The sequence below is a fragment of the Micropterus dolomieu genome, linkage group LG01, assembly GCF_021292245.1.
Source record: "Micropterus dolomieu isolate WLL.071019.BEF.003 ecotype Adirondacks linkage group LG01, ASM2129224v1, whole genome shotgun sequence".
In the NCBI taxonomy this organism is placed as follows: Eukaryota; Metazoa; Chordata; class Actinopteri; order Centrarchiformes; family Centrarchidae; genus Micropterus; species Micropterus dolomieu.
The window spans coordinates 34,026,135-34,042,422 of record NC_060150.1 but is presented as its reverse complement, the minus strand read 5'-3'; the positions used below and the strand labels follow the sequence as shown (position 1 = coordinate 34,042,422).

The window sequence follows — 16,288 nt, the reverse complement described above, 5'->3', positions numbered from 1 at the left end:
GCTAACGTGGTACGTTCTTGCCTTGTGCTTTCTACGTGAGGGAAGTGACACACCAGCCAGTGGTTTACCCTCTACTGGCTGGCTAAAACTCTTAACAACATCTAGAATAGGGTGACTAGATGTCCCTGTTTTCCAGGGACCTGTCCCCGAAAATGTCCCCATTTTTAACTTTGTGTTAATCATAGACTGTATGAGGTGTTAGCTGACCTGAAATCAGATTTTACGTGGCCAGAAAGACTGGACAGCAGGGTAGACATGCCGAAAAGTGACAGTCTGACAAAAACTGATTGTCGTCCACGAGAGTGCGCGCCCAGTCTCTTTACGTCTACAGCTGCTTTTATCTGGGTCAAACAGACATAACATGCAAATAAACATCCCTTTATGTCCGTGGTAAAAGCAAAGGTATGTCTTAAAACTTCTTTTAACAGAATCCTTATCCTTGATTATATTTGGAAAACAGAATGTAGCCAATAATTAATTATAATTTATTTAATTCAGAAGTTATATTTGACAGATTCTAACTGAACTAGTGCTTTTTTACCTCTTAAAATGCCTCTAAATGGCCCAAACACATAAAATGCAGTATTCTACTTGCTAGGAAGTGATTGCAGCCTCTACTTATTGACTGAAAGGTTATTTCTGACCTGAGATGACTTAATTATATTTAATAGGGTTATATTTGACAGATTATAACTCACCTAGTACCTTTTACCTCTTAAAATACCTTTAAATGGCCCAAACAACACATACAATGCAGTATTCTACTTGCCAGAAGGTGACTGCAGCCTCCACTTATTGACTGAAAAGTAGTTTCTTCTTCAAAATGACTTGATTACATTCAGAAGAGTTATTTTTGACAGATTATAAAACCAAAGTTGTCCCCCTTTTTTATTTCATATATAATAACATTATATTTTTTGATGACATACTGACCACCAAACCAAAAATGTCCCCGGTTTTCATTTCAGAAATCTGGTCACCTTAGTAACACATTTGCTTATATTACAGACTGCTAATACTCACGCTTACAAAACTACCATGTGAGACTGAAGTCCATAAAAAAAAACGCTTATTGGAACACTTGATGATCAATGATAAGCTACAAAATGAAGCTTACTACACTTTACACACATCTCGAAATTATCTTTCAACACTACAGAACATTTTATACTGCATTCACATTACATCCTTATCCAAGCTAAACATAGAAACACAAGTTTTACTGTACCTGTGGAGTGATAGAGAGATGACCAAAGTTAGCGTCTTGTGTATTACCTTCATGAAAAGGCTGTATAGGAAATGTGAAGGTTCGTCACGGAGTGTTGCATTATGGGACGTGGGTACCTTTTCAAGGTACAAGGTTGTTTATTAGTTATTATACAGCACATAACGTAACAAAATTTGTAGTTCCTTCGTGCTACACACACAACATATAATTAATGTAGGCCTATATTAAAAGATGGTAACATAAAAAAATAAAATAACAATACAGTTATTTATATACTGTACATATACATACACGGATACACCCTGAACATTGCACAGCGCATTTTTTGAATTTGCATCTGGGGTGAATGTAAACAGCAGCAACCAGATGATAGTATGAAAGTTTCATCTTGACTGTGTTTGAGCACCAAGCATCATCGATGTAAAACACAGAGTCAACCTCCTCTCATCTTGCCGGAGTCTTGCGCTGACAGCTCGGAACATGAACCACTTGCCGAGTGCTTGATCCGGGATGTTGATGGGGCAGGTCTGTGTAACGATGTGGGCATAACAGTCTCTGAATTCGGTTGCTTGGTCAATATGAGTCCCATTTTGTTCAGACCAGATCTATAGGAGCAGAATTAAGTCCAAGCTGGGCCAGCATGGTTCCTCTCCTGGCTCTCTTTCCTCTCCTCTGAGCGATCACCGCACCCACCGTGGTCGCCTGGTCCGGTTGTTTGGGGCCGGGTGGATCGTGGTCTGCTGCTCTTTAACCCAAAAAACCCTCTCTTCATCTTCCAATGACTGTATTTATGTCAGAGGTAACACATGTTTTGGCAATAAAGTCGGAAAAAACAGATAAAAAACAAAAATGGAGCGAAATTCGAAGGAGCTACTGGCTGCTGCTTTTACAAGCGCTGCCGGTTGCCATAGCCGGCCGTTGCTAGGGCAGTTCTTGTTTGAGCAGCACTGACCAACCATATCGACCTTTATTAAAATCTCGACAGAAAATCCAAACACAGCCTCAACACACAAATTCAAATACAGCGGGGTAGAGAGGGATAGGGGGCGATCCTGTAAATATGGCGGCAAGACCCATAATGAAACACGGTGTGACATCACCTTCACATTCCCTATTAACAAAAAATCAGGGGGTGTGTGTATACATAAAACTAAACATGAAGCTTTTCCAACCTACTACATGTTAATGAGTTTTATGCTAGGTTAAACAGCTGCTTGCTGCAGAGCTGCATTAGAGTGGTATCAGTCCTCTCATCTAATTTTTGTCAAGAAAGTAAACTATTCCTTTACCCCTTGATACCTGAATGTATTTACAATTATGTTTACATTTATATAAAAAAAATAATTAATTGTGTTTTTGCTTTCAAGCTGATGTAAAAAAAAAGTGGAGATCATTAATTTGTCTATAGCCCAGAGAACAGAAATAAATTTAGTTTTTATGCAAATTAGCGACAAAAGGCATAAACCAGACAAGTGGTGTGATGCAAATTCGCGACAATTGGCGTTAAGTAATACTCTCAAATGTGAGGATGTTTTGGCTTTTCTTTGTTTTCTACCTTAAATTGAGTATTTTAGGATTTTGGACTGTTGGTGGGACAAAACAAGCCATTTCACAAAATCACATTGGACTCTGGGGCATTGAGATGTTCATTTTTCACAGTTTTCTGACATTTTGTTCGGCTCACTGAATCAGCTGACAGTCTCAGTTGGTCCGGTAAACAAAGGGGTTAAACAAAAGCGAGCCCATAGTGTGGTTGTGACCCATCATGAGAAGCCAAGGTCAAGGTTTGTCTGAGTGTGTTCCAGTGACAGCATTTCTTTCTCTCTGCGTGATTGTGGCCTGACTGTGGAAGGGCGTGCCTCACATGGGTTTGACCCCACTGGGGATGGTGGTTTTCTGACTTGGCACAACACTTGGCTGACAGAACTGCTACTGTAGTGCAAGGACGCTATAGTCTGAAGACCGCTTTCTGCTTTGTACGGTGGTTTTGGAAATGTAGGGTTTCAGAAAGAAAGTACACTGTACACAGTTCAGCAGCTACGTTCGAAAGGTTCACCCAAAAGGTCCACTCGCTATGCTTTCACGAAAACAGGTCTGAATATAGCTTCAGCAGAGGTCCAATGTAAATGTGTGTAATTTATAGAATTATTTTAGGAGGGGTGTTGAAAGATTTTATCCATATTCTTAGTAAAGGATATGTTTTGGCAAAGATCTTGTGACCAAGCATTTGTATTGTTATTGTAGCTCAAAGCCCCAGAGATACACTGTATTAATAAAGTGTTGTATTTAACAAGTGTTCCTGGGTGTAGACTTGAAGGCTTTAAAAGGTTATAAACTGTGGTGTAAACAATGCCTTCACAGGCCAAGCTGAGGGCCATGTCTCTGAGGAGTGGAACCGGCAGACTTGTTTTACAGCCACAGACTGAGCTTAGCTTTTATCATCCCTTAACGGCTAACACATCGTTAGAGAGAGAGGGGAGTGAAAGCAGGGAGAGAAAAAACAAATTGCCTCATAGCATTTCGTAAATGCACCAGGCTACAACTAGCATCAGAGATCTTTTAATTGGTAATTTGAGGGTAATTCCACCAAGGCCGTTGGAGCTTCAATTCCAAAGCATTACCTCCGCTCTATTCATGGCCAAGGTCAGCTATGTTCTAGTCATGCTTTATTTTCATGGATGACCGGCTTCCAGTGGCATGAAGCAGGGCCTGTCTATATTTTTGTTTTTTTATGTCTTTCATTGACTTGCTGCAATAAAAGTCCCACATGTCATTTCCTTACATTTCCATCTTCTTTTCTGTCAAGTGGCCTGAAGAGATTTGGTCATCTTGTTAAAAGGTTGTCTCTTCTCCCGCACGCCTAGAACCAAATGACTCTGCTCCTAAATACACATTAGATTTCAATATTTTGTTTCACGGTGGTTTTGCTTTGCATGATTCACTCGCTGCCCCCGGGGGGCCACAGCACAGCCACGGTAATTTGAGTTGTAGGACTTTCAGCTACAAAATTTGCTTGTTTTTCTTGATATTCATAATAGGAAGAAAACCTTCGAGCACAGAGCTGCACACAAAAGTCTTAACTGACCTTTTGCTTTGGGTTTTTTCAAACTGGGCAGGTGGTTGTCGCCATTATTTCTGCTTCCCAGTACCACAGGGCTGCATTTAGAGTGAATTGGCTTTTCATTTATATGAGCGCCTGCTGCCACACGCTATTTACCCACTCACAGGAAAACCATTCATGTTTCAGAACTGGTTCCACATGTTGCCATTGTTGGGGGCCTGACAGTACTGTAGAACACTAACTTTGAGGGCTGGAAGACTGAAGACCGGCGTGGCCTCTGATGCTGGCTGTAAATATTTATACATCCTGTCATTTTGTCTTTGTGTCAACTGCTCTGTGTCAGAGCGGGGAATAACAAACGGGATGTGAGTGATGGGTTGTTCTATTTTGAGGAGGAGCGAGACAGGGGTTAAGGGGATAAGATGGGGCAAGGAAAAGGGGGGGAGGGGAGTATAAGTGTGTGTTCATGGGTTTCATGTTGGCTCAGAGCCCTGGCTGCTCTCTGCATTTTCATCCGGATCTGTGTGTATGTGAGTCTGTGTGCGTGTGTGTCTGTGTGCGTGATTACACCTTTGTCTCATCAGCAGCCAATCCCCTGATTCAGGCGGCTGCTGTACAAGCGTGGCGTGATGTGATTACATTATCACATGCATTTAAAGTGAAGCTGGTATGAGCCCATGTAACATGCAAAGCAAGCAAGTGAGATGGGGAGGGGGGGGTGGATTCTGTTTTTTTTTAGGATATTTATTAGCTGGGGGTTGTCCTACTGTTTCCTTTTCTGCTGGGTTAATGATAAGGTTGATTTAATGAGATCATAAAAATCTCCCTGGGTGCCCCTAAAATTAGCTATTACAAACCACCCGAAAACAAATAAATACCACAAGTTAGATCAGAGTTCAAATCAGTGTGATTAGTCCCTGTGGCGGCGCTAACACAGTATCCTGCATTGTTGTTTTTAAAAGTCTTTCCAAGTGTGCCACAGTTTTTTTCCCCCTGCAGTAAAGCCAAAATATGATCCGCCTAACCCCCATGAGTTTGACTTTGTGAAGCTCCGTATATTTTAACTACACAGCCTTGGGAGGCCCCTTCCACGCCGCTTATGAACTGTCCTTGGCCTCGTCACAAAAGGTCATAAATCCTTTGACTGCTGTTGTGTTCAATTAAAACCTTTTGGCCCGTTTGCACACTCCACCAAATATCCTCTCTTCTCACTTTCTGTCTCACACACAAGCGCACAAATTCGCACGCACTCCATCACCCCGTTAGCGAGCCTCCCCCGGTGAGTCAGGGAGATTTATGGGGAGAAGCTGGGTTCGTCGAGCGGCGTCTTCCCCCCGAGGGGGTGTCACAGCTACATTTGTATGCCAGGGATCCTCTCGATGGTGTGAAAAACAAGCCCAGTGGAGCCAAAGGATTGGCACATCCAAAACTTTGCGTCTCCCTCCAGAATGAGTAGAGCAGCAGCCATTAAGGAAAATGAATTATTTGGGGTGAAGTTGGTAGTGATCTCCCAGATATTCATTTCATGGCGGCTAATGAAAATGTATTAGCGCTGTGCAACCAAACGAGGGATGCTTTTTCCTTTCGCAGTTCTCTTGTACTCGTCACTGGAGACATGAAAGAGAACAAGGGAAAGTGTCTTTGCGTACGCTCTCGCAGCAGATGATATTGTTTTGTTGGGCGAGCCAGAGTTTGGTCCCACGACGTGAGCTGAAGGAGACAGATGTTTTTTGGAAGCTCCCCGTTTTTTTCTTGCTCTGTTTGTCTTCGTTTTGAAACACCCGGACGCAATCCCATGTTTGTTGCCACAAACCCGAAGCATTTGCTTTTGATGCAGTGAAGGGAGAGCGTGCTTTCATTTGAGGCGCCGCCTGACAGGTGTGCCTGAAGCAGATAATGTGTTTTGAGGGGGATATTCAAACTGTCCTCTCCCTCTGTTCCGGCCCTGATGGAAAGCTCCCCAGTAAATTAAAAAAGTCCCTTTGAAATTTTTAGTCTGGAAATAGCTCACAAATGTAGTGATAAATTCTTTTAAATTACTGTAGCAACCACTGCGGAACATTCAGCCTTGCTGGCACCTTACTGGAAAACACAAATTTATAGCTATTTGGAGAAATTTGCCAAATATCCTGTGATGATTTTTGGAAGTGTGCATACAGTAGTACTGATATGAGTTATTATGACTACAGATCAAGCATGTGATGACTGATAGAGAACGCGCGTCACCAAAATGAGTGATTGACCACCCTCAACTAAACCTATCGGGTAACCAGACGGTAGACAGGCGTACCTCATTGCTCAGCTACCACCCGGGGGCCTGTGATTTGGTCAGGGGTTAATGGGCTGGGCGCCATGAGAACGGGCATGTCGTGGATAAGATGTCAGTGTCTGTCTGGCATCTCTCTCTTTCTTTATGTGCCTAAATATTCAGCATACCATGCTGGAAGGAGACAAGGTCAATTTCCATAAAAAGTCATCGGCCGTCACGGTTCATATACAGCGTACATTTCCATGAAAGCAGTCAATCCGCAGTAGTGATGGTTCTCAGAAATCAAAGGACTTGCCAACTGAGTCACAAGAAGCTACATTTCAATATTTTGTACACATTCGCTGATAGGGGTTTCAGGTCTCACTTTTGTAATGGGGATTTTTTAGACGAAGAGGCTGAGAAGCACTAATGTAAGAGTACTTTGATCCGTGCAAAATAATTTTTTGAATGTGTGACCTTATCAGGTGGTGACAGCTCTGAGCATTTTTGTTCTTTTTATAATCTCCTCTTCATTTCCTTGGTAGGTGGGCCCAAATTTGTGTCACAGCAGGGAAGAACTTGCCGGGCAATTATGTGAAGTAATTGTAATTACAAAATATGCTAAACTTAAATATTTATACAACAATGCTCCTCCTGTTGCCTTTATAACACAGAAATATAATGATCTATAACTATGTCTTGTGCAGAAGGAAGTTTAATGTTTTTTTACTTTAGATTAAAGATTGGATTGGTTCCCACTGGTGGAAGATGTATCTAGATCCTTTATTAAAATAAAATAAACAAGTCCTGCATTCAAAATCTTACTTAACTGAACAGAAGTGCTCTCAGCTAAATATACTTTAAGTATTAAAAAAAAAGTGCTCATGATGCTGAAAAATGGCCCATATGTGTAATTAATGCATTGACGTGTAAGGAGCATTTTAAAGTTGTAGCTGGTTGATGTGGACTACTCTTTATACTGTTAGGTAGTTTAATCTATAACAGTGGTTGTTTTTGTTGCGAGTACAAGTACATTATCCCACTGAAAAGTAGTGTGGTAGAAGTATTACAGTAAGCAGCATAAAATAGAAATACTCAAGTAAAGCACATGTGCATCTACATCATTCAGTACTTGAGTAATGTACTTTCCACCACTGTTGGTCACGTTGTTCCCCCTCAAAATGTGCTCAGGTGTGATACGTTTTGGCGGGAGGCTGCTTGTTGTCAACAGTAAACTGAAACTTTCCTGATCTGAAATGACATTATGTTTAACTGAGATTAAGGTTCATGTGATCATTGGCTTACTGTAAATAGCACGTACCCCGCACAGCTCATTATTTTTAATTAGCCCGACCTCTTCAGTTGGTTGTTGCAGGCATTACTGGTGTGTGGCGACAACTATTGACACCATAGACCAGTGGTTCCCAACCTTTTTGGTGTAAGATAACCCCACAGCCCTGTCAATTGAACTTGCGTAGCCCTTCATAAATCACACCTATCATGTACACTATTTATTATATGAAAGTGGATATTGTTTTGTTTTTTTCATACAATTTAAGTGTCAATGTTAAGGTTGATTTGGTCAGCTCAGCTACTACCATATGAAGCTGATGTTCAGATCATGTGTAGTGCTACAACTAACAATTATTTTCATTGTTGCCTATTTTCAATGAATTAATTATAATAAGTCGTTGGTCTATAAAATGTCAGAAAATGGTGACAAATGTTGATGCTTGTTTCCAAAGCCCACAATGACATCCTCAAATGTCTTGTTTTGTCCACAGCCCAAAGATATTTGTGAGTTTACTGTCATAGAGGAGTAAAGAAACTACAAGATTTTTACATTTTGTAAAAAATTACTCGATGATCAAAATTGTTGTCGCTTAATTAACTGTAATAGTTAACAATTAATCTATTCATCGATTAATTGTTAGCAATTTAGTTCCACCTTTTATCTATTACCTTTAGCTGTTTAGACTTATGTGCTCGCTAACTAGTTTTCACACACTCTTACATCATTACAACAGGTACTGTGGTTGCTAAGGTGTTACTGCTGCCTTAACATGTGTATATATTCTTTTCATAAAATAATAAATTATGTTTTTTCAAATTAGTTGGGCTACTTTTGCAATCTTTTCATGTACCCCGTAGAAGAAAAAAACTGCAGAAGTACCCCCTGGGGTACCAGTACCCCTTGTTGGGGATCACTGCCATAGACTGTATATAAAGATGGACGATGCGTCTCTACTTCCTACTGTACAAAAATGAAGCCAAAATATCCCGGATATGGGCACTGCCATCTTGCGCTGGTGATGTCATTTTGGAGCCCATACACCCGGCTGACTCAATCATGACGTGAAACCCCCATTTTATAACATCATATAACTAATTAAAACCACACTTAACAGAGAAATGAACGCTTGAATGAACATCATGATTTTGGCCCATGTCCCATCCACTAACATGGGTGCATAGGGTTGAGGGGGCTTATGACCTACACTGCAGCTAGCTGCCAGAGCGCAATCGAGACGTTTTGGCTTCACTTTTGGGGTCATGTCATCTGTCTTTATATAATTTGCACCTGCCTCGGCATTTTTTGGCTATGTCATTTGTGACACTGTGTAATACAAAATACAAGTGCGATTGCTCTAGTATTTATTCACAAATGCTACGCAACATCACTAAATATGAAGGACAGGTTGGATTTAAAGATAAAAATCAGAACAAAGGAAGAAGTGGTTAGGCTTGCTGCTATAATAAATTTGGCCTTTAAGGACCCCACTCTTTGAGTGTTTTGAGAAAAGTTACAGCCGCCCTTTGAACACAGCTAATTCATCAGCACAGCTGTCATCTGCAGTGATAAAGTCTTTGCCCTGATTGGCTCACTGTTCTTTTGTCCTGTGGTGTCATTGGCAGAGATGGAGCCGTGGATCTTCAGGTTCAAGGCAGAGGGCACGGTGGATTACTCACAGCTGACCTTTGACCCTGGCCAAAACGAACTGATTGTTGGTGCCAGGTAAGCCATATCTGACTTTTTTCTCTTTCCCTTTGTCTCATTTTGTCTCGCTTTCTTCCCTCCTGCCTCTTTCCTTTGTTGCCTGTCCGTTTATTGTCTTTTCTTTCATTCCCCATTTTTTCAGTGTTTGTTGGTGCATTGCATGAGTAATGATCAGTTTCTTTACAGATGTCTTCAAAAGCCTGAGAAAAATAGCTTTGGAGATTGTTTCCAAGTCTATTGTCTTTATCAAGCCCAGCCAAGTGTGTGTGTGTGTGGTGTTTACAGTTACTCAGTGGTTGAAACACTGAAACTGAAAAGGATTGCACACATTTAGTGATAAACTGTTCTGCTTTTAACAGTGTGTTTTTGTGATGTTCATGCATACACGTGAGAATATTGAAGCATGTGTATGGAAGATTTTATTGGACTTTAATATTTGTAACCCACAGAAAATCTACAAATGTGTACTATGATGCGCAAATATTTCACTATCTACAAATGTGTATTTTTACATTTGTGATGTGAAAATCATATCCACAAAAATAGTGACTTCTACACACAAAACAGTTTTTGCACATTTGCAGATTGTTTTCTGTCAATTTGTGGGTCATGTTACATTTGTAATTTCCTTTTAACACATTTGTGGAATTTTGTCCAATGTGTACTGCGGAGATCTGTAAAAAAAAAATATACACAAATATCTCACTACCCAAAACATGTATTTTTACATTTGTGTTGTGTAAAATCATATCCACAAAAATACAGTGCAATTAGCAAATATGTACAATTTACTCTGTACACACATATTTTAATTTCACATACAAAGTGTGTACGAATTAGTGGATCTATTTTTACACACAAAACAATTGTTGCACATTTGCGGATCATTTCCTGTCAATGTGCTGGTCACATTACATTTGTGACTTCCTTTTTACGCATTTGTGGAATTTTGTCCACTCTGGACCACAGAGAGCTGTAAACAGAGATCTGTAAATGTGAGAGCAGTTTATTAGCTACACCAGCAGGTGGCGGTAGCGACATTGCCTCTCATGAGTTGCAAGAATATCCATTGCAGTACCCAGGGTCATCTGTAGGAGACAACAATTTCTGCTTCTGCTGGACCACTGGACTCTACTCAGTCTAAATTCTGTACAAGTGTATATAGTTCCAGCAAATGGCTATTAATTTATTAGCTGCAATAGGGCTAGTCTGATAAAGTGAACATTGCCCCTCAAACCTGTCTAAGAGGTCCCCCAGTAGTCAGTCTTGGGTTGGTTGGGAACGGCACCCCAAGATGGATCTCCAGTATTGAGGTGTCATGTAGACCCTACTCATGAGCCTTACAAAAAATACAGTGATAAAGTATTCAATAGGAAACTATATACACTTGTACAGAAAAATTTAGACTGAGTTGACCTACAAATTAACAGGAAATGATCCGCAAATGTGCAAAAATTGTTTTGTGTGTAAAAATAGATCCACAAATGCATAACACTTTGTATGTGAAATTAAAATATGTGTGTACAGAGTAAATTGTACATATTTGCAAATTGCACTGTATTTTTGTGGATATTATTTAACACAACACAAATGTAAAAATACATGTTTTGGGTAGTGAGATATTTGTGTATATTTTTATTTACAGATCTCCGCAGTACACATTGGACAAAATTCCACAAATATGTAAAAAGGAAGTTACAAATTTAACATGACCCAAAATTGACAGAAAGCAATCTGCAAATGTGCAAAAACTGTTTTATGTGTAGAAGTCACTCTGTATTTTTGTGGATATGATTTTACACATCACAAATGTAAAAATATGTAGATCACCGAGCCCAGTGGAAAGCTCTGAGAGCCTAAATGGGTACGTCCGCAATGCGCTCCAACAAATAGAAGCGACAGCTGCAGAAGAAGCTCTTGTTAAGTGACCTCTCTTGAAGTGTCCTTATTTACTATACCAGAAAATAACTGGTAGGTGGTGCTAAAAATGAGAATAATTAAGATTAACATGGCACACAGATGCGACATGGTGGTGCAGTGGTTAGCACTGTCACCTCACAGCAAGAGGTTCTGTGGATTGAGGCCCAGGCCTTTGTTTGTGGAGTTTGCATGTTCTCCCCGTTTCTGTGTGGGTTCTCTTCATGTTCTCCGGCTTCCTCCCACTGTCCAAAGACATAGGTTAATTGGTGACTCTTTGCCCTTAGGTGTGAACGTGTGTATGACTTGTTTGTCTCTATGAGTTAGCCCTGTGATGAACGGGCAACCTGCCCAGGGTTCACCAATGACAGCTGGGATTGGCTCCAGCCCCTTCGCAACCCTGCACAGAGTTAACTATACTACTGACTACGGCTGCAATAGTGCTAACCCAAAATATTATTCTGATTACACAGTATTTAAACCAAATAATAACACAAATCAGAATATGAAAAAGAACAGTTAAATGATATAAAAAATTATAATACTTACTCAAGGATTAATTTACTTTGGTAGAGAAATTTTTAATTAAATAACAATTTATCACAATGAAAGTAAATATAAAAACATTGAGCCCATTGAGCTACCAGTAAATATTAATGTATCTGAATGAAACTTCTCACAGTTACTATGCATCATAAAAGGAACAGAATGAGGGGGTGGGGCCATTACATTGAGTGGCACCCTATTGTAGTTAGTGAAATATTTGCACATCATAGTACACATTTGTGGATTGTTTTCTGTGGGTTACAAATATTAAACTCCAATAAAATCTTTCATACGTGTGTGTGTTCTTTAATGTGTGTGTGTGTGTGTGTGTGTGTTCGTGTAAGGAATGGGCGTGTGCATTCACGCTGTGTGAGTCTCTAGCTGAGTCCAGATGAAGTGCGCTCTGCACTTCACTTAATGGCTTAGTTGTCAATGGAAAGAAACACTCACATGAGCAGGAGATAACAGAGGAGCCAGCAGGAAGGAGCATAGCAAAACAAACAGAAACAAAGTGAGCCCAGGGAATTTACTAATGCACCCCAGGAACTTAGATTGAAAAGGCTAATCAGGGAAAGTGTGTATGTGTGGACAGATAAAGAGCAAAGGTCGAAAAGGAGAAATTGTGATAACATAATAGAATATAATATAATCTAAATGTCTGTTTCCCATGCCAATAAAATATTTTAGAATTGAAATTGAATATAAGAGAAACACAGTGTTTTTGCTGGCAATCACTTATTTTTCAGCGCACACTGAGGCAATTCTTTCAAAACATTGTCACAACATATTTGGAGCACTCAAAAAATTAAATAAGAGATTTAGTTAAATTCTCGGTGCCAACTCGATGGCCGTTGAGTGTCTCACTGTGAAAGGCAATGTGGCTGGATGGATGGCTGCAGGCTGGGTTGAGTGATAATGGAGGGGAAGAGGGATCGATGCAAATATCAATACAGTAAAACAGGAGGCCACGGCCACACTGAGACCTGGCTGATAGCCACTCTTTGGGTGATTGATAGCTCTCTGCGAAAGTGTTTGTATGTACGTGTGCGCGTGAGTGTGTGTGAACACGCTTGAAGATTCTAACCCCGAAATGAGATGTGTGCTTCATGAAAAAAAACCAGCTCTTGCTCTTTAAAAATGATTGCTGCATTGAAGAAAAACACATTATGGGTTATTGTTAAAGCTATTGCATGATCTCTGCCAGAAACGCTGTTTTTAAGCAGTGCAATTAAAAAATGTTCGGGCCAATCTCTACAAATGTTTTTTGCTGTAAAATTGCACTAAACTTACCAAATCTTTAACGGGGTTTTCTTTTGGCGGCATGGGCCGACAATATTCTTGGATCATGATTGGCTCATGGAACAAAAAGTACAAAGATTATACCGAAGTCTCAAAGGGAATACAATCACAATAAATAATACTTTTAGTCCTAATTGTCAGGTTTCATGTGATCTCATTCTTGTAATGGTGGTTAGACAGCCCGAGACATCGTTAGTTAATATACACAATATTCCTTTTGAGAGGGCATTCATTAGAACCTAATGGTTCTTGAAAAGTTGGAAATGCAAATGAAACTGTTTTGTTTGTGCTGTGCAAATTTGAAAAGCTTCAGGCAAGACAGGATAGGCACTTATTAGAGTGAGGCTTTGATTTTCTTTCAATCTCTCTCTTTCTCCGTCGCTTTCTCGCTCACTGTTCAGGGACTCCAGGAACATGGGAACATGCTGTAAAAACTTTCAGCACTTTTACCTCCTAATTATGGGTTGGATAAACCTAGAGGTCCATCATATGCTGCGGTGGGTGGAGTCCACAGAATTTGGTCCCCATGAGTACTCTGACTAGACTGTTGCACCTTCTTATGCCACCAATGAAGAGGTCCATTTTAATTCAATGTGGGGAAACCATAGATGATTCAGATGCAGCACTTTTCATGGGTATGCAGAGTCTGTTTACAGGTCTTGGGGAGTACTTCTGCATATTAAGTTTTATAAAGCCTTTGTGGCTCCAGAGTGATCTGTACAAAATCTGATAAATTGCCTCAAGTGATGTCACTTGAGTAAGCGTTGGGCCTCAAGACTACAAGTTTGAAAATAAAGGTATCTGGGGCTGTGGCGTTAGAAAGAAGTGAGCTTGCCAGACGGTCTGTAACGTTAGCCTCATCTCTGCTTGAGGCTAGCTACTCGAGGCTACATTAGCCGCTACTAGCATAACACACCCACATCTCAGGCCGAACTGTCGGCTGTCGAATTGTATTGTGGGTAATGTAGGTGAGAGGTTTTGACATGGAAGAAGAATGTGTGGCGTAAACTGTACATCGTGAGTTTGAAGTGCTAAATGCTTTCATGTTTGTTGACATCCTCTGAACCGTTTTCGCTCCTAACATATCTAAGTCAGGAATTTTCCCTCCCAAGTTGCTATTGAAGCAGTTTAAGTCTATCTGCTCCCTTTTTGGAGGTGGACATCCCTTTGTACTGGTGGCACTATGAGTGGGGGTGGAGATGAAAGAACTGAAGAGGGAGCGCAGATAAAAACTGTACAGAGCCTTGGCCTTTGAGCAGAGATGCTCCACCATCCACCCACCTTTTTTTCTTGGTTTATTCGCAGGAAATGGCTCCATCAACTCACATACTTCCTTGTTTTTTTCAGAAATCACCTCTTCAGGCTCAATCTGGAGGACCTGACACTGATCCAGGTGAGTGCTAATTCTCTCCCACTCTGTCTTTCTGATTCTGGCTCAGTCTAACTCAACCGCCTTTCTGAGTGAATATGTGTTCACTCTGTCTGCTCATATGACTCTTACAGTCACATACTGGCACAGGCACCCAGAGAGCTGCCTGCCTCCAACAAACGCCGTGCTGCCAGCTACCACATCTTAAAGCTGTTACAGTAAAATGGTTTAGCATTTCACATGTCACAACAAGTTCCCATCCGGCGGAGTGACAGTGGGTTTGGTCAACAGTGCTGTGGGTTGATACACAGAGGGAGGTAACAAGTGTTTATAAAAACTCTAGTCAGTGTAAAAACCCTTCGTGTTTAAATCCAGTTTGACACTGTCTGACATTTTCTAGGGTATTAACACTGTATGCAATTTCTTTAATATGATTCTACCGTTTTGGTTAAACTCTCCCGCTATTTTCAAGGTTGCAAGGTCAAAAAATCCACAGAGAGGATCAAACCATCTGAAATACTACAGAGGACTTAAAGAATGCTAAGTTCATGGCTATAGTTCACCCCTGCCTATGATGACATGTCGTAACATTAGCACAAAACATGCATAAATAGAAGTATGCTCAAGGTGGCAATTATACTTTTAAAATTTTTCATCCCCCTCCTCCCACATGTTGTCACTCAAATGTTTTCGTTCTTTGCTTTCCTTCTTATTACAAACTTGTATGAGCCTACGTCCCCCCTGTTGAGCTAAGCATTTTGTGACCCACTGAGTTGCCATACAAACATTGACTCATTGACGGGTTTATTTCAAGGTGGTAGCAGCAAGACTTCTTTGATGGTTTGACAACTCTTGATGTTTGCCATTTACACCCTCGAAAACCTGGGGAGAGGATGAGGAGGGAGAGAAAGGGTGGGATTGGAGGGATGGAACAAAAGGGAGACGGGAGGGAGCAGTGTTGATATAAATCCGCCTGGAAAGGGAAAATGAGAAAAACAGTCGAACAGACAAAATAAGGAGCAAGACTCAGTTTGTTGAATAGTAAAGGCGGCACATACAAAGGAATCAGGGAGCAGTGAGACAGCGGGAAGAAAGCATAGAAACCCCCCACGAAGAGAGACGAGGATTCATGCAGAGCCTGCCTTTTATGCCCGCTCACTGGGACACAGATGCTTTTTAAAGATGCGCTGTGCTATCCGCGCACCCAATCATGCTTCCTTCTTTATTTCATTGTGGCGCTGCAGAATCAGCGAGGAGATTCCACCGACCCAATCACCCCTCATCTCCAAGACATCTTCTCTTAAGAGAATAGGAGCTGGTAATTCCTGCTACGGCCTGGAGCCAATTTAAGATGACCTGTGCACTAGTCTCTGCTTTGTATTTGACTGGACCAGGAAGAGTCAAGGGGAAGGCTAAATTCAACTGCTGAAGTTTGAGGAATCTTAAGTACTATTCTTTCATTTGCCTCCGTCTGAATTATTTTTCTTTGCGTCCTTCTTTTTCATCTTGGCATAAAACGGGAGATTAATTGCACAGAGATTTGATTGCCTTTGTGGCTGGGTTTACATATATTTGTCATTCTTACTGTTGTTGGATATAAAAGCCTTGAATGATTTTCCCCT

The 16,288-nt window shown here is 40.8% G+C and overlaps 1 protein-coding gene across 1 annotated transcript in view; it reads left to right on the top strand.

Moving 5' to 3' along the window:
* The window catches only part of sema5a (sema domain, seven thrombospondin repeats (type 1 and type 1-like), transmembrane domain (TM) and short cytoplasmic domain, (semaphorin) 5A), a 131,984-nt gene that overhangs the window by 38,182 nt on the left and 77,514 nt on the right, over positions 1–16,288 (top strand). The window contains exons 3-4 of the mRNA XM_046066236.1: positions 9,454–9,553; positions 14,645–14,690. Coding sequence (XP_045922192.1) covers positions 9,454–9,553; positions 14,645–14,690 — 146 coding nt within the window. The remainder of the gene's footprint in view (positions 1–9,453; positions 9,554–14,644; positions 14,691–16,288) is intronic.